An 18547-nucleotide genomic window follows, 5' to 3' on the forward strand; every position below is an offset into this window, starting at 1 on the left:
CCTGCATCCCGGCCAAGGGTCTCGGTGCCATGCACAGGGAGGCTGGTCCTGGTGGCCGCACCACCAACCAGGTGGTGGAGATAACGGTTACGCCTGTGGTTGGAAATGAAATGAAAGGAGAGGTTGGGTGTCTCGTGTTTGCAGCTGTTTGCCCCTGTCATCACAGATGATAATCTCTGTACATGTCCTTTCCTTTCTTGGCATCATAATCATCTCTGCCTCACTTAGGTCTCACATCCCCTTGTGTGATCCCGCTCTCTGTAGATTCTTTCCTCAGCACGAAGCAGGTTCCGGGAAGGGAAGGGCAGGCGGCTGTGTGCTGCCCTCTCTTCTCTGAAGGGATCACAAAGCACCAGCGGCCACATGGCAGGAAAACCCCCTGGCCCTCCTGTCTCCATACACCTTACCCCCCTCCACCCCCACATGCCATCGTTTTGTGATCTCCGGCCTTTCCTGTGCACTCAGGTGAAAAAAATTCACCAGTGGTTTAGGAGAGGATGTGGTTGATTAAATAAATGATATCCCCACACAGTGAAAAGTCTCGTCAGCTGTTTCAGAATATGGCAGGTGGTATATTCATATGGGAGAACAAGGAATGACACTTGTGATAATTCATTAAGGATAAAAATAAGTATATAAAAAGGATGAAGACACAAATATATGTAATTGCTGCTATTGACGTAGAAAGGATCTGGAAGGATACCTCAGAAAATCTCCCCAGAGCTTTCTCTAGGACAGTGGTTCCGGCTGGGCCAGTTTTACCCCCAGGGTGACAACTTTTAGTTTGTCAAAATCAGGGGACACAGCAGGGGAACACCTAGTGGCCAGAGGCCTGGGGTATTGATAACAATCCTGCAGTGAGCAGCACTGCACTCCCCAGCAAAGAGTTTTCTGTTTCAGAGTGTCAGGAGTGCCACCACTGAGCAATCTTGCTGTAGACCACAGATCAGGGGACTTGGGGAGATGGTAGGAACTTTGTACTTTACTCCAGGATCACAAACTAATGACGAAAACAAAGCAGGAATCGTAAATGAACAAATGAGGTCAGGTGTAAAACTAGAAAAAGATGGGGCAGGAGATGGAACTATGGCAAATTGTAAAGTGCACAGCCCATCTAACATCATTTAAATTCAGATTTAAAAATAAACTACTGCATGACTCTGCTGAGTTGGTTTATTTATGAGCTGCCAGTTTTGGACTCTTGCTTAATGTCTTCTGTACTGAATTTTTCTCAGGAGCATGTATTACTTTATATAAAAAATACATTTAAAATATGTGTGTGTTTATACATAACGCACACCTATACATACATATATACACACACATATAACAAAAAGCATGGTGCCTATTTTATTTTTCTCAATACTTATTCTAGTCCTATTTTCTCATTTTTATAACCACAGTCAGAGTTAACCACAGCCATTTCTAGTTTCTTCTCCATCAGACATGGATGACCACTTAAAGAATCTCTTGAGAAAGATGACTGGTCAGGCTAAAAGCAAGTCTGATAAAATTGATACAAACCAAAGTTACTTATAAAATTACTAGAGGCCGGCGTGCGGAAGTCGTGCACAGGTACAGTTCCTAGGCCTGGCCTGCCATCTTCCCAGGCTGCCAGCAGCCGGTTCCCGGGTCCACCCCGTGTCACCACCCACCCCCGGTTCCCCTTTCTCCATCAGGTGATTGGAGCCTGCTGGGCAGGGGAAGAGACCGAGAGGTTGGCCCCGATTGAGTGATTGGGGCCTTCGGGCTGGGGGCAGCTCCTGTGTTGAGTGTCTGCCCCCTGGTGGTCAGTGCAGGTCATAGCAACCAGTTCTGCCATTTGGTCGATTTGCATATTACCTTTTTATTATATAGGACTAGAGGCCCGGTGCACAAAAATATGTGCACTCAGGGGGAATGGGGGGTCCCTCAGCCCGGCCTGTGCCCTCTCGCAGTCTGGGACCCCTCGGGAGATAACGACCTGCTGGCTTAGGCCTGCTCCCGGGTGGCAGAGGGCAGGCCCAATCCCTAGGTGCAGCCCCTGGTCGGTCTCAGAGCAGGGCTGATTGGGGAGTTGGGGCACCGCCCCCTGTCATGCACAGAGCAGGGCGAATTGGGAGGTTGCGATGCCACCCTCAGTCACGCTCAGGGTAGGGCTGATTGGGGGGTTGGGGCACCGCCCCCTGTCACACTCAAGGCACGGTCGATGGGGAGGTTGCGGCGCCACCCCCTGTCACACACAGAGCAGGGCCAATCAGGGGGTTGGGGTGCTGCCCCCTGTCATGCACAGAGCAGGGCCCAACGGGGGGGGGGGGGGGCAGGTTGGGGCTCCGTACCCTGTCACGCACAGAGCAGGGTCGATCAGGGGGTTGGGGAGCTCCCCCCGTCACGCACAGAGCAGGGCCCATCAGGGGGTTGGTTGGGGAGCTCCCCCCTGTCATGCACAGAGCAGGGCCCATCAGGGGGTTGGGGAGCTCCCCCCTGTCACGCACAGAGCAGGGCCTATCAGGGGGTTGAGGAGCTCCCCCCTGTCACTCACAGAGTAGGGCTGATAGGGGAGTTGGGGCACCGCCCCCTGTCACACACAGAGCAGGGCCGATCAGGAGGTTGGGGCGCCGCCACTGTCACACTCAGGGCAGGGCCGATGATGAGGTTATGGCTCTACCCCATCATACACAGAGCAGGGCCCGTTGGGGGGGAGGGTGGTTGGGGCACCGCACCCTGTCACACACAGAGCAGGGCCCATCAGGGGGTTGGGGTGCCGCTCCCGGTCACTCACAAAGCTGCAGGGCGATCAGGGAGTTGGGGAGCTCCCCCCTATCAGGCACAGAGCAGGGCTGATCAGGGGGTTGGGGTGCCTTCCCCTGTCACGAACAGAGCAGGGTGGATAGGGAGGTTGTGGCCCCGCCCCCTGTCACACACAGAGCCGAAGGGTGATCAGGGGGTTTGGGCGCTGCCCCCTGTCATGCTGATCCCGGTGCCGGGAGGCCTCGTGGCTCCGCTGATCCCGGTGCTGGGAGGCCTCGCGGCTCCGCTGATCCCGGTGCTGGGAGGCATATTACCCTTTTACTATATAGGATATTGGCCTGGTGCATGGGTGGGGGCTGGCTGGTTTGCCCTGAAGGGTGTCCTGGATCAGGGTGGGGGTCCCGCTTGGGTGCCTAGCCAGCCTGGGTGAGGGGATGATGGCTGTTTGCAGCTGGTCACACACCCTTCAGGGTGGGGGTCCCCACTGGGGTGCCTGGCCAGTCTGTGTGAGGGGCTGAGGGCTGTTTTCAGGTTGGTGGGTGACTGAAGCTCCCAACCGCTCCTTTTTTTCTTTTATTTAAATTCTGGGCCAGCTTTATCTCTGGCTCTAGCTCTGAGGCCTCTGCTGCTGAAAGCAGGTATCTGGTTTGTTTAGGTTCTATAATCAAGACACTGTATCAACTCCAGCTCTGAGATCCCGGCCGGCTGAAAGCAGGTTTCTGGGGTTTTGTTTAGCTTCTATATTTGTTACAATGTTTCTTAAACTGCAAGCTCAGAGGCCGGCAGCGGCAGACGGGGAACGTTGGTTTCCTCCGTCACTGAAGCAAGCAAGCCTCATGTTAGCTTCCAGCTGCCTGGCTGCCGGCCGCCATCTTGGCTGGCAGTTAATTTGCATATTGCCCTGATTAGCCAATGGGAAGGGTAGTGGTCGTACGCTAATTACCATGCTTCTCTTTTATTAGATAGGATGTGCAGTGATATCTTATAGATACCACGTGTGTTAACAAGCAGCAAAGTAAGTCGTTGGACATGTGTTTTTAAGAGCTCACTCTGGCAGCAATTAGAAGGTTAGATTGAAAGGGTGATACTAGAGTTGCGGAGATGAGTCGAGTTAGTTTTCTGTTGCTACCATGACAAATTATCACAAACTCAGTGGCTTAAAGCAACAGTGGTTTATCATCTTGGGGTTTTATAAGTTGAAGCCTGAGTTTCTCTGCTGGTTTCTCTGCTCTGCATTTTATAAAGCTGAGAACAAGATGTGGGCCAGCTGGGCTCTACTGATAGTCTGGGAAGGATCCATTGCTCATTCAGGTGGTTGACAGCATTCAGTTCCTTGTTGTTGTAGGACTTAGGTTTCCTTGCTGGCCCTCAGCTGGGGGTTGCTCTTAGCTTCTAGAGCAGTGGTTCTCAACCTTCTGGCCCTTTAAATACAGTTCCTCTTGTTGTGACCCAACCATAAAATTATTTTCGTTGCTACTTCATAACTGTAATGTTGCTACTGTTATGAATCGTAATGTAAATATCTGATATGCAGGATGGTCTTAGGCGACCCTGTGAAAGGGTCGTTCGACCACCAAAGGGGTCATGACCCACAGGTTGAGAACCGCTGTTAGAGGCTTCTTCCTAGTTCTAGCACAAGGATCCCTACATCTCAGGGCCAGCAAAGTTGTGTGAACTCCTTGTGCTTGGAATTGTTTACTATCTTAAGGTCAGCTGATTAGTAAATTTAATTTCATCTGCAAAGTCCTTTTACAGCATTACCTAGATCCATGGTCGGCAAACTGCGGCTCTTGAGCTACATGCGGCTCTTTGGCCCCTCAAGTGTGGCTCTTCCTAAGCCTTAGGAGTACCCTAATTAAGTTAATAACATTGTACCTACCTATATAGTTTAAGTTTAAAAAATTTGACTCTCGCCGAAACCGGTTTGGCTCAGTGGATAGAGCGTCGGTCTGTGGACTGAAGGGTCCTAGGTTCGATTCCAGTCAAGGGCATGTGCCTGGGTTGCGGGCACATCCCCAGGAGGGGGTGTGCAGGAGGCAGCTGATCGATGTTTCTCTCTCATCAATGTTTCTAACTCTCTATCTCTCTCCCTTCCTCTCTGTAAAAGGTCAATAAAATATATTTTTTTAAAAAAATTTGACTCTCAAAAGAAATTTCAATCATTGTACTGTTGATATTTGGCTCTGTTGACTAATGAGTTTGCCGACCACTGACCTAGATGAGTTATTGATTGGATACTGGAGACAGGAATCCTAGGGAGATGTCTTTAAATTCTGCCTACCACACAAATTAAAAGACTATTGTAGTAGACATGGAAAGAACAAAAGATGAGGGCTTTTTATGAAGTCATTAGCAATGGGAATGGAGAAAAGAAAATGAAGAGCGGTGCTAAGGAGGTAGTTCTGAAGACCTTGGTCATTGATTAGAGAGGGAGGGCTCCAGGGAACCTGACTTAGCAGAGCATGACAATGAAACTGCATCCCCATAGAGGGCGGTACTTTGAGGAAGCATGCCGACTCTCACCGAGGAACCCCACTGAGTCTCAGAAAAGTGGAGTAACCACGCCTCTCTGGAAGCAGGTGTGAAGGGCAGGGCTGTGTGAGGAGGGTTAGACACTGGACGCCTTTCCCCGACTGTCCTCCCAGTTTACTTTCTAGAGAAGTGGAACCAAGGTTGGCATCAGGCTCAGTGTGTTTCCATATTCTTCTCTCAACTTCCAGATCACCAGCAGCCACATTTCATTCCCAAGGCAGAATATTCATCTCTGAAAAAAATGGAATGGCCTTAGAATAAAGACAAATAGGTACTGCTTTTTAGGAATTCCCCCCAAAAGCAATGGCTAACCCCCCAATTAGATTACCCTCCAGTGCTGTCCACCAGTTTTCAGGCTCATCCCAGCTCAGGGCCTGCAGTCAGCTTTTGAGCAGCTCACTCTTCAGTGTGAATAGAAGCCAAGGTCACCAGCCATTGTTTGGGTTCCTAAGTGAGTTCTCATTTGGCAGAGGCAGCCCTGGTCCCGTTGGAGCCCTGTTGAGTTTAGGATGCCAACTAGTTATCCTCCAGCCACAGCTGATCTCCAAAGCAGGTGGGCAACCTGGAATCAGCAGGGTTTTCACTGGTGTGGACCACTTTCCACACACACTCACTCCTCTCTTCTTACCCAACTTGCCATCCTCTGTCGCAGCCCCATCCAGGAAGTAGGTAGCAGACAACATTCTTCCTTCCCTATTTGTCAAAAGTGGGAATTACTATAATCCATTTGAGAGTTGATGTACTTACATGAACTTCATAGCAAACTCAGTGGAAAATTAAATATTGGTAACTCACAGCTATGTTTGAAAAGTTATCCCCCTGCCCCCTCCATTTGGAGTTGATTGATCTGTTCCTATGGTTTCCAAAAATCTGTGCTAAAAACTCTTGTAGGAAAGGTTATTTTTAGTTCTCAAATCTCTGAATAGATTTCGCAGCATCTTTTAAAGTTACTGAATTAGGTTTCTAAGCTTTTAAACATGGAATAATACCTAAGGCAAGACTTAATATCCCTTCGCCCCTCAAAGCTATGAAGCTTTTTAGTTCATTTAGAATCCACTGAAATACTTTCGTGAAGTGTTTTTGTCAAGGGAATAAAATGGTAATGGTTGAAGAAATGGGGGGGGGGGGGAGAAGTTTACAAAGTAAAATTAGAGAATTTTAAGGGAATTCACTATAATTCTTTATTGCTTTAAGAAAGACACACAGTAGAAATACAAATGTATGAAAAGATAATCACCCTTACTCTTAACAGGAGAAATGCAGACTTAAAGCTATAATGAGATACCTATCACCATTAACAGAGAAATTTTATTTTAAAAAATATTTTTATTGATTTTTAGAGAGAGAAACATCGATGTGAGAGTGAAACATCTATCGGCTGCCTCCTGCACTCCCCCTACTGGGGACTGGGGATTGAGCCTGCAACCCAGGCATGTGTCCTGACCTGGAATCAAACCAGCAACCTTTTGGTGCAAGAAGTTTTCAAATGACATACCTGGTACTAGTGGAAGTGTGAGGAAACAGGCACTCCCATTCATTGCTGGTGGATCTGTATTTGGAACAAACTCAAATGAGAGCAATGTGTCAGAAGCTACCCAAATTTAAAGCGCCAAGACTTTGACCTGGCAATTCTACTTCTGGGAATTTATTTTATATCTATTTCATGTGTAGAAAATATCATGTATAGTGATATTATGACAGCGTTGTTGTGACAGCAGAGGCTGGGACAACCAAAATACCCATTAATCAGAGGCTGGTTAGATACATGGTTTGTCCAAATAATGGAATATTGCAGCCATTTAAAACACAGGGCAACTCTGTGTGTACCGAGGAGAGATCCTGAGATGTATGGTTAGGTAAACAGAGCAAGGTGACGACGACTATGTATGTGATGCTACCATTTGTTTTTAAAGGGAACGGGTGTAATGGGGAGTGTCTGCTAGTGAGTTCAGGTTTCTTTCTGAGGTGATAAAAATGTTCTGGAACCAAGTAGTGGTGATGGTCGTGCATCTGGTGACCATACCAAAATGCACTGGATTGTAAAATTTAAATTGTTAAATTTAGTGCTATGAGTTATGTGTCTGTAAACATACTGAGGTAAGTAAATCAAATGTATAACCTATATACAGAAAAAAAAATTTTTTTCTAAAAAGATTTGTTAAAAACTAGCAGCAGAGATAGCTTTGGGGGAGGTGAAAAGGATGGGAAATACACTATTGCCTGTCATTTGAATTTTGAAATATGTGCAGTATGTATCACCTAATTGAAAAGTAATAAAATACTTTATAAGAAAAAGGAAATCTATTAATTGTTAAATCTACTTTAACAACATAAAAGCAAATTTCTAAAATTTACCTAAAATTGCAGAACTATTCCATTGTGATTTGAGTTTGATTTTGTCAAGCTCCCAAATGAAGTACTCAACAAATGAAGAAATTTATGTTTGAACTGATTTTAAAAAAAAAAAAAACTATAATAGGTGTTAACTACCAGAGAAACTGGGCCATGCTAATTAGAAGGACTTAATTGGGTAATTGCATTTCACCTACTTACATTCCCCCATCACCTTTAATTGGAATAACTTTCCTCCTCACTTCCAGCCCCTACCGTTGTGTGGGATTGGTGGTGCCGTGAATCCCACAAGAAGCAAGAGTGGCTTCACTTCAGTGGCAGTTCTGTAAACCCAGATGGGCTGATAATAATGGGAACAACCTTGAGATTAGGGCAGATGTGATTGAACCTGTTTAACTAAAAAGAGAACCACTTTACCTGAAATGCTGATTCTCTATTACAACTGACCAAGGTGATTTGTGGAACCATGAAGAGGAGGCCAGGAGAGGGGAAACACTGTTAGAGATTTCCTGCACTCTACCCAAGGCTGTCAGTGTGCATGCGCTCCATCATTTCTCATCCCTACGCCCACTCCTTTTTCCCCTCTAAGGAAAATGGGTCCGTAGAACGCTGAATGGCTCTTGAATTTCTTAGAAAAACAAATCTAATGTGGAAGAAAGAGATGTGTTTCCCACACGTGGTGACCAGTATAAAGGGAGAAAATGTCATCCCCTAACTTTGGCATCACACAACCAATAGACTTAGGTCTCGCTTTTTCTCTCCTATCGCCTTTGCAAGGAGCGATGTGAACAGGAAATGTCTTACCAGGGAGAGAGCATCTACCTAACAGGTCACTGTTTTAGGTACATAACTAAAGAAGATGTTGCTGCAGCCTCGATGGACAAAGTGAAGAATGAGGGGGGCCATGTCCGTCTGATCACCAAGGAGGCTGGGCCGCAGGACACTTCTACAAAGTAAGGCCTGTTTGCTAGTCGGGCACAGCAGCACTGAGACCACTGCTTCCCATTTTTGCATTCATTTTTGTAATTGTGCTTTTCCCTTGTGTGGCCACCTTACAGGTTCCAAAGAGTTTTCACAATACAGTAATTCTTCAGTTCTCATAGCAACCCTGTGAGGCACATGATGGCCTCATCTTGGAAATTAGAGACAAGAAGGTTGGTTATTTTGAGGACCCTGAGACCAGGTAGAACAAGTGACCTGCCCCCAGCCACTAAGATGCTAGGAGGCCTGTGGTCAAATTGGCCTCTGCCCCCTAATACTGAGCTCTTTCTTTCCTAAGAAGTTTTCTTCTAACGCTTCTAATAAGCAGCGTAGAACATAGGCAAACAGCGGTTGAAATTCCCATAGGCCTTTTCAACACAATGGAGTAACGCACCTTTTTCTTTTATCCTAACAAATTGAGCACAGGTCCTACCACGTTTCATTTCTAATTTTAATTCAGTCAGACTCTGAGTTTACCTGTAGGAGGCACATGCTTAGCAAGTCTTCGGTTACAACCCTATGGACACTGTTAGCTACTTGGCTCGGTCACTTTACGGATGTGACTGTTTCCCGTGGGCCAGCGGAGCCGGAGGACAGGTCCACGGGAGCCTTGGGAAGGGGCTGTGTCCCAGGGAGGTGTGCACCGATGGGAGAGCTTCAGCTGGGGTTTCACAGTAGCCAGTCCTGTCCCAGCCTGAAGAGCATTTCTAACTTCTCCAGATGTTTCCAAGCCTGATTGTTTACCTTGATGATATCTAAATTCCCAAGAGATGTGGCGCATTTGTATTCAAATTAACTTTTTTAAACACACCATTCTTCCCTGTATTTGGCATCGAGTGGAGAGTGCTGACTGTAGTGTTTCATTTCCACATAGAATCACAGAATCTGCGGGTTCTATGTTTACTGTTTATCAGCATAGAAATCCTGAAGACCATTACATGAAGTTAGGCTTATTTAGACTAGTGTATTAATTAGCTATGTTCTGTTCAATTCTAGGGAGTGTCTTGAAGACGGAGCCTCTGCCCCTTCTCTGACTCCCTGCCTAGCGCGAGCTGGTCTCACTGTGAAGCCTCCTGCATCCAAAGGCTACCTGCAAGCTGTGGATAATGAAGGGAATCCACTTTGCCTCCGCTGTCAGCGGCCCACGGGCCAAACTAAGCAAGAGTGCAAAGCGAACGCTTGGGATTCACGGTTTTGCTCTCTGAACTGTCAGGAGGAGTTTTGGATTCGTTCTAATAACAGTTACCTGCGAGCCAAAGTATTTGAAATTGAACATGGTGTGTGTCAGCTGTGTAATCTGAACGCACAAGAACTCTTTTTACGTCTGAGAGACGCTCCTAAAAGTCAGCGGAAGAGTCTTCTGGGTGTTACCTGGACCTCAAAGCTCCCTCTAGATCAGGTAAGTTATATAATTGTGTGGCAGACAGAAGGCAGCGTTGTACTGAGGGGTGGATTCTGACTCGCTCTCCTTTTAACTTTTCATATGGGAAATCTTGAATATACACACAAAAGTAGAGAGAATGATGAACCCATAACCCATCACCCAACTTTAACAGTTATCGACATTTTTGCCTTAATTTTCATTTGTCCCTTACCTCAGTTCTTTTTTTCTCCTGGAATTATTTTAAAGCAAATTCCACATCCTTAAATATTTTCGTTATGTATCCCTCATAGATAAAGACTTCCTTCTTTCCCATCCTCTTTCCTTCCCTCTTTTTTTTTTGTGTCTGTCTTGGAAATTTAATGCCATACCCCCAATAGCCATTACCAAAACAATGGTAATTTCTTGATTATAATAAGTCTGTGTTTGGTTTCCCACCTAGATTGTCTCAAAAATATCTTTTCAGACAATCTGAAAATGCCTTGTTCAGATTAGATCAAAGTATGGCCCTTTGAAGTATGACATGGCGTTTAGTCATGCCTCTTACGGTCTTTTTACTCTGTATTGCCCCATTCTTTCTTACACCATAGATTGCTGAGGAAACTGGATCATTTGCCTATAGGATTTCCCACATTCTGGATGTGTCTCCCCGTATTCTCGTGGTATTATCTGACATGGTTCTCTATCCCCCTGGTTTCCAGAATAATGGTTATAAGATATAGTGGCTTAATTAGATTCTTGTTAAATTATTTGGGGAAGAGATCTTAACAGATGATACATTGCATCAAGAAACACCTTTGAAGTCCCTCGCCGGTTTGGCTCAGTGGATAGAGTGTCAGCCCATAGACCGAAGGATCCCAGGTCTGATTCCAAAAAAAAAAAGAAGCACCGATGGGGAAACCTCATACTGTTTTCCATAGTGGCCGTGCCAGTTTACACCCCCACCAGCAGTGTACAAGGTGTCCTTTTTCTCCACATCCCCAATAAATTAAACACACACACACACACACACACACACACACACACACACGCAACTATGGTCCAGTTGCTCTACTTTTCATGATGTTAGTATTGAATGACAAAGGGCAAACAGATAAAATGCAGTTCATTGCAATGAGAAGGAAACATATTCATCTGTTGTAAAATCAGATGTTAGCAGAGCAATTTATAACAAAATATTGTCTTTAGACTCATCAATATTCGATTTGATTCCCAAAACTCAATTGGATTTCTAATGTTGTGATTTAATCAGTTCTAAACTTCAAACTAAAGCAAAATGTATAATTTTATAGTGAGCTGAGTTTTTTTGTTGTTAATCCTCAACTGAGGATATCTTTTTCATTAATTTTTAGAGAGAGTGAAAAGGAAGAAGGTAGGGAGAGAGAGAGAGAGACAACCATCGATGTGAAAGACAAACATCGATTGGTTGCCTCCTGCACGTGCCCTTCAGGGCCAGGGATTGAACCTGCAACTCAGTTACATGCCCTTGACCGGGAATTGAACCCATAACCCTTCAGTGTACAGGCCAATGCTCTGATCACTGAGCTATCCCAGCCAGGGCAGCGAGCTTAATTTTTTAAAAAATCACTCCTGAGCCACTCTCTGCCCACTAAAATATTGTCAAATCATATATTTTTATTTACCTATTATTGCTGAATTATGACAGAATTCATTAATAAGCATTTCTGCAAAGATGAATTCTTATAACTTTGAGAACTAGGGAGATACACTATTTTTTAAATGGTGTCCTGAGTTCCTGAAATATCCTTTGGTCAACTGGTGAAGGACATATTGCACCCTTCCCAGAGTGTCACCCGGACTTGTTACTGTCTGCTGCCTCAGTGAGGAGGCTGCCAGGAGACACACGTGGCAGGATTGGAGGACATCCTGGAAGCAGCCTGTCCAGGAAGTAGCATAGTGACACCCAAAACAAAAGTGCTCAGAGGACAGGGAGCACCACAGGTTCAGTTCTGGGAGGACCACTCAGAGAGGGGGTAACTCTTTCGACTGGTGAATTTAGGATGTTGAAGATGTCCCCACGTGATTTGCAAATTATTAGGGAGAATAAACACCTTCTAGACCAGTGGTTCTCAACCTTCTGGCCCTTTAAATACAGTTCCTCATGTTGTGACCCAACCATAAAATTATTTTCGTTGCTGCTTCATAACTGTAATGTTGCTACTGTTATGAATTGTAATGTAGATATCTGATATGCAGGATGGTCTTAGGCGACCCCTGTGAAAGGGTCATTCGACCGTCAAAGGGGTCACGACCCCCAGGTTGAGAACCGCTGTAATCTAGACCATAGAGCAGGGTTGGGCAAACTTTTTGACTCGAGGGCCACAATGGGTTCTTTTTTTTTTTTTTTTTTTTTTAAATATATTTTATTGATTTTTTACAGAGAGGAAGGGAGAGAGATAGAGAGTCAGAAACATCGATGAGAGAGAAACATCGATCAGCCGCCTCCTGCACATCTCCCACCAGGGATGTGCCCGCAACCCAGGTACATGCCCTTGACCGGGATCGAACCCAGGACCTTTCAGTCCGCAGGCCGAGGCTCTATCCACTGAGCCAAACCGGTTTCGGCCACAATGGGTTCTTAAACTGGACCGGAGGGCCGGAACAAAAGCATGGGTGGAGTGTTTGTGTGAACTAATATAAATTCAAAGTAAACATCATTACATAAAAGGGTACGGTCTTTTTTTTTTTTTTTTTTAGTTTTATTCATTTCAAATGGGCTGGATCCGGCCTGCGGGCAGTAGTTTGCCCACGGCTGCCATAGTCTGTCGGAGTAGAGACTGTTCAGAGCAAAAGAATTGGTTACAAAAGGCAGAACCAAAATGGATCTTTTTCCTAAGAATGCGCCATTTGCTCGATGCATCGGACTTCTATTAGTAGTTGCTTCCCACAGTGCCAGCCACAGCCGGACAAAGCTTGCCACTCCAACTCGCTGCCACTTGGGGTGCCTCTCAGGCTGGGCACTGCTGACCGGTCCCTGTGCCCACACAGGTCTGCAGCTTTTCTTAAAAGTGCTTTAGAACTGCAACACAGGTTGCCATGGCTGACAGCAGGAAGTTGATTACAACTTCTTCCTTGTTCAAGACCGAGAAAATAAAACAACCTTCACACTGATCTTTGTGATATTTAAACAACTGCACAGCTAGGTGGTGAGCTGGTTTTACTACCTTAGGTAAAATGTTAAAATACATCCCGTTTGAATGTAGGTCATCAGTGTTTAAATATGAAGTGTGTGTATGTGGACTGGCCTAAGTCATCCCTACTTTAAGTGGACATCTTTGTTTATTCAAAATATGCAACTTATAGAGGTTGTTCTAGAAATATACCAGTCCATGTAAACTGGCAGATTCCCAGGTGACTAGCATGGAAGTTTCAGGTTATAGCTATTAATATTAAACTGTCATTGGTATAGTAATAAATGCATTTAGGTCAACAATTAAAGATTTTTTAAGTTAGTAGTAATATTCAGACGTTTTAAGTTTTTAATCTGTTCTTATTCTTTTCTGTTTTGTTTTAGTGACTGTATAAACTAGCTCAAAAGTGCAAAAACAACTAATATTTCCCAGTTTGTCAGGAGTCTTGGTATTTTCTACTTGCTTATAATTTTTTCTCAAAATGGTTTAGGTAAGGAAAAAAGAACTTTTTCAGAGACATTTTATTGTTTTCAAATTGCTAACCTAGAAGCTTTTTCCTGTTCACAAAAAAAGGCTATAAAGAGCCATCCTAACGTATTTTTCCCTGATTCTGCTGTGTAAACATGATCGCACAATGCAAAACCCACAGTTCCGCAGTGTATGTACAAAAATGCTGATCCTGGGTTCTGCTTGCAGCTTAACGAAATGGTCAGAGCCCCCGGGGAAGGGCACTTCTGGCAGGTGGACCACATCCGGCCGGTGTTCGGAGGAGGAGGACAGTGCTCCCTGGACAACCTGCAGACTCTCTGCACAGTCTGTCACAGAGAGGTCAGTGCCCCTCCCCTCATCCCACTCCGTCCCGGGCCTCAGTGGCATCCTGCATGCCGGCGTGGGAGAGGACTGGGGAAGCTACGTCCTGGGCTGGGATCCAAGACACATTTTATTTCTTTCATCATCTAACACTGTGTTTCCTCTCGAGGCCTAGGTCTCAGTCACAGATGGGAGACAGGCTGCTTGCCTTCTGATTCATCCCAGGACCCGGAAATTTCCCCACCGCCTAGCAGAAAAGAAATACAATGTAGTTTGCATGGTCTTGAAGAGACCCAGACCTTCCAGCTGACGTTTAGTGAATTGGGGCAGTGACGTGTTTGCATGTACGGCTAAGGATGTCATGAAATGTCTAAGAACATTAATAAACTATCTCTAGGACTAACTCAGTTCAACATGCAAACATTGCACTCTTGGCCAAAGTATAAAACCTGTTAACCTCGGCACATCTTTGAGCAATTAATGACTTGTTGCTTAAAACGAGCGGGGAAAAATGACACAGTATTTGTTTATCAACTAGGATGAATTTTTAACGGGCAGTCAGCAAAGGGAAGTCAGGCCTACCTGTTGAGATAATCTTCGAAAGAAACACTTACTCAATACGCAACTTTGCATCTGACTTATTTTTCCCCTTTGGCAGATTTAAGCATTCTCCCACGTTCCCATGATAAGCATTCATAATGTTATTGTCTAAAGTGGCTACACATGATTCTGTTGAATAGATCTCTACTGTAGTGTATTTAGCCCTTCCTATGCGAATGCACATTGAAGTTACTTACATTCTTTTTCATTCTTATACATATTGTTGCCACACACTTTTTTTTTTTAATGTTTTGAGGTCATTCCTTAAGATAGATTCTCAGATCTAAAATATCACTGAGTCATGTGTTTGGATATTTTTGAGGCTGATGTTTTTATCTCCAAGTTGTTTTCCCAAAGGTTATACTGTTAGCCGCCCCCCCACCCCCACCCCAGCGCGTCAGTGAAGAGCGTGCCCATCTGACTGCATGGATTGTGCCCGTGCGGTGGGCAAAGTGGCCTGCCCAAGTTTGTTTACTAAAGACCCTGATGGTTTTTAAAATGCTAATCAATTGTATTTACAGTTTTGAGATCTGTTCCGATCCTTTGACAATGTTCATATTATGTGAGCATTTTCTTAGCCTTTTAATATTTTAGATTCCTCTCTTCACAAACATAACGTTTACACGAACGGGGATTGTTCCGTTTGTTCTTCATTTGAACCCTCTTTGCTCTCCTCACCCTTCCACCTGGGTCACTTCACAGGTGCATGGACTCCAATCTGGGGGAAAAGTCCTCCGATTTCTCCGCTGTGCAAATTAGTAGCACATTTAAGACTAATAAGAGAATTAAGATATAGCAAAATGCTGCCCCTTCTGTGGTCGCTTTTTCAGGTTCTCGTGAAGAGTCTTATCTGCGGGACTGGCAGAAGAATCCATTTCTCGCCTGTCCCATTCTGTTTTCCGCCTCGGTTTGGCTGCTGGGTTGGGAATTCCAGAGAAGAGGAAAGGGCCGGCCTTGTGCACACTGCACTCTGGGAAATCCCAAGATGGCCTGACGCTCCCACTTGGATGAGGAGAATCATGGCCTCCTCCCCGAGACCCCAAGGGAGGGATGCACGGACCTCCCTGGGTAGCATCCCCCCAAACTCTGTGTTTTCTCCTCAGCACCTGCTCCTAAGTGAACCCAGGACCTCGGCGCTCGGCAGAGCTGCTGGCGTTCGCTGCTCGTGGCTTGGCGATGCCCCTAATGGCAAAGCACTGGGAGTGGGTGTGGCAGTCACGTAGCTATTTCCCGACTAACAGAATGCAGGGAGTGTTTGAGTTTCTGTAGCCAGTACTTTTCTCCCCGCGTGTGAACACATTCATGTTTTTAACTTTTAGAGAACGGCCAGGCAAGCCAAGGAAAGAAGCCAGGTGAGGAGACAGTCTCTGGCAGCAAAGCATGGATCCGACATCACACGGTTCTTGGTGAAGAAATGAAATTTAACAAACTTGGAATGGATGACAGATGGCTTGCATGTGGAGGAATTTAACTGGTGTTTTTCATGTTTGTCTAATATTTTAAGAGTGAAATTTTTAAGAAAGTCAAGACTTCAACTTCCCTTTTCATATTAAATGCTTTTAGCGTTCAGTACCTTTTTAAAGTACCTAACAGAAATCCTGGGATGCAGTACTGTTTCTGTGACCTTGATTTCATGCAGACTCTCGATTGTGTTTCTGTAAGGTTTTGTTAAGCTTTCATTTCCTACTACTATCTTAATCATGGTGTTATGCATGGGTTGTATTTAAAAAATGTATTCTCGATGACTTGCAAAATGCTGCTGGATTGGGATTGTTTCAGGATTGCTGAGCGTATAGAATGGGGCATGGCAAGACCATAAGGGAAGTTTTGGGAGCAAATCCTCATTATTCAGGAATCCTGGGCAAAGCGTGACCAGCCTGCTTAATATGCAAGAGAGACTCGTGTTCACTAAATCCTCCAAAATGGGCTTGGGGTACACATTTTGAGTGTTTTTTTTTTATTTCTTCGCCAGTTGTCTTTATTAAAGTGATGCTTTAAAAAAAAAAAAACTAATTGGACCTATAGTGTTTGTGGACAAATCAGGGGTTCTGGGTAAAGTAATTGTTAAATATATTAAAAAACTGAAAACATAAAATATAAAATGCCACTTATACTTCAATTTTCAGTTAGCTGTTTTTTTGTTTTTGGGGCTTTGTTTTTTTGTTGTTGTTGTTTTGCCTATTTTTGTTTAATTTATTTCTTTTAAGACCACCTCCTTGCAATTTCCAGAGAGAAACTACAAAACAAGAAACAGACTTGGTTTCAAATACGTGAGCAGGGTGCTGGAGTTAAAGCACTGCTGATAACATTGTTACAGAAGAATGTCAGCTGGCTCCGGGGCACTTCAGTGTCCTGAGGGATAAACATGACTCCTCCCACTGACATGTTCTCAGGTAAGTCACTGCTTCTGCTCTTTCACATATTTTCCGCGTGGAAGATATGGAGCCTGGAAATGATGCGGACAGCTGGAGTAGGCCATTTCCAATCCCATGCCAGAACCAAAGGCCAGTGGCCACATTCTTCTTTTAAAGAAGGTAAGTGAGAAGACAAGCCCTAATCCAAACCAGTACCTACCTTGACGACCGTATCCGCCAAGCACCGGTCCCACTTCCTGCCGAGCTCTGAACCTGACATGTTTCCCACTGGAGCTCGGCTTTCCCCACGGCCGGCCCCGCGCTCCGACTCCAGGCAGAGCTGGTTTGTTTTTAAGCATTAAAACTAGGCTTACTGTCAAAGCACCTTAGTCCCCCAGTTACCACGTTTTGTTTTTAAAATCCTGTCTTATTAAAAGCGTATGCCAGACACCTATTTTAAAAGGAGTGATGATGATGATAAAACACTTTATATTAAAGCATGAGCTGAATGATCTGATTGAGATATATGTTAAAAAATAAAATGTAATTGATATAAAAAAGTAAAAGGGTGATGATGAAACAAACGCAGAGCATAGCCCTGTAATATGTCAGAATCATGAAAGCAAGAGTCGGAACTACACAAATCACAGGTTCAAGGAAGACATACACCACAAAGACTGTTTATAAAGGCTGTATGGATGTGACCTCATCAGTTTGAGACTTTCCAATTTTAATTCATAGCTGATGTTTCACAATGCAGAGCACTTGATTTTAGAAAGATTATACACTCATGAATTTTTGTAGAATTCTTAAGTTTATAACTATTTTGCTGTATAAGGTCAAATAGTGTTGTTTATTATACGAATTAGGTTGGGTTTTCTTTGGCCTTTTTTCTGCTTTGCTGGTCAAGCTCTTTGCAGTTTTCTGCCTCATTGCCAGAATAACCCAGGATTCCTCACGGCTGAGGGCTAAGGAGTCTTCACACTGTTTTTCCTCCAGCAGCGAGTGTTTGCAAGTGAGAGTTTGGTGTAAGTAGGTCAGGTTTGAGTGGAGCTTGCTCTATAGATCAAATTAAGTTGGTAATTCTAGGGAGAACATTCTCAGATGGAGGGACTGTGTGATGGTTTCAGGTGAAATGACCCATGAAGGTAGTCTCTCTCTTTGCCAGATTTCAAAATTCCAACTAAAAACATTAGGAGAGCATCAAGAAGAATAGAATACAAATACATTTAACCATGGAGGTGAAAGATCTGTACACTGAAACTACAAGACTATAATGAAAGAAATGAAAGAAGACACAAATGAATGGAAAAATTTTGTGTTCATAGACCTGAATAATTAATATTGTTAAAATATCCATACTGCCCAAAGTAATCTACAGATTTCATGCAATCCTTATCAAAATTCCAACGTCATTTCTCATAGAAATAGAAAAAAATCCTAAAATTTGTATGAAACCACAAAAGACCCTCAAATAGCCAAAGCAATCTTAAGAAAGAAGAACAAAGCTGGAGACATCATGCTTCCTGCTTTCAAACTATAGTACAGAGCTGTAGTAACCAAACATTATGGTATCGGCATAAAAACTGACACATAGGCCAATGGAACAGACTAGAGAGCCCATCCTATCTAATAAAGTAGTAATATGCAAATTA

General features: G+C 44.4%; 1 protein-coding gene and 1 pseudogene across 1 annotated transcript in view; one reads left to right on the forward strand and one right to left on the reverse strand.

Moving 5' to 3' along the window:
- Positions 1-16625, forward strand: part of ZRANB3 (zinc finger RANBP2-type containing 3) — a 221098-nt gene extending 204473 nt beyond the window's left edge. Inside the window, exons 18-21 of the mRNA XM_059704593.1 lie at positions 8457-8567; positions 9592-9994; positions 13825-13956; positions 15858-16625. Of these exons, the coding sequence (XP_059560576.1) occupies positions 8457-8567; positions 9592-9994; positions 13825-13956; positions 15858-15956 (745 nt within the window). The 3' untranslated portion in view covers positions 15957-16625. The remainder of the gene's footprint in view (positions 1-8456; positions 8568-9591; positions 9995-13824; positions 13957-15857) is intronic.
- Positions 16626-16720: 95 nt separating this feature from the next.
- LOC132238685 (MICOS complex subunit MIC10-like) lies at positions 16721-17558 on the reverse strand (annotated as a pseudogene).
- Positions 17559-18547: the final 989 nt, after the last annotated feature.

This window comes from Myotis daubentonii, chromosome 7 (genome assembly GCF_963259705.1).
Source record: "Myotis daubentonii chromosome 7, mMyoDau2.1, whole genome shotgun sequence".
NCBI lineage: Eukaryota > Metazoa > Chordata > Mammalia > Chiroptera > Vespertilionidae > Myotis > Myotis daubentonii.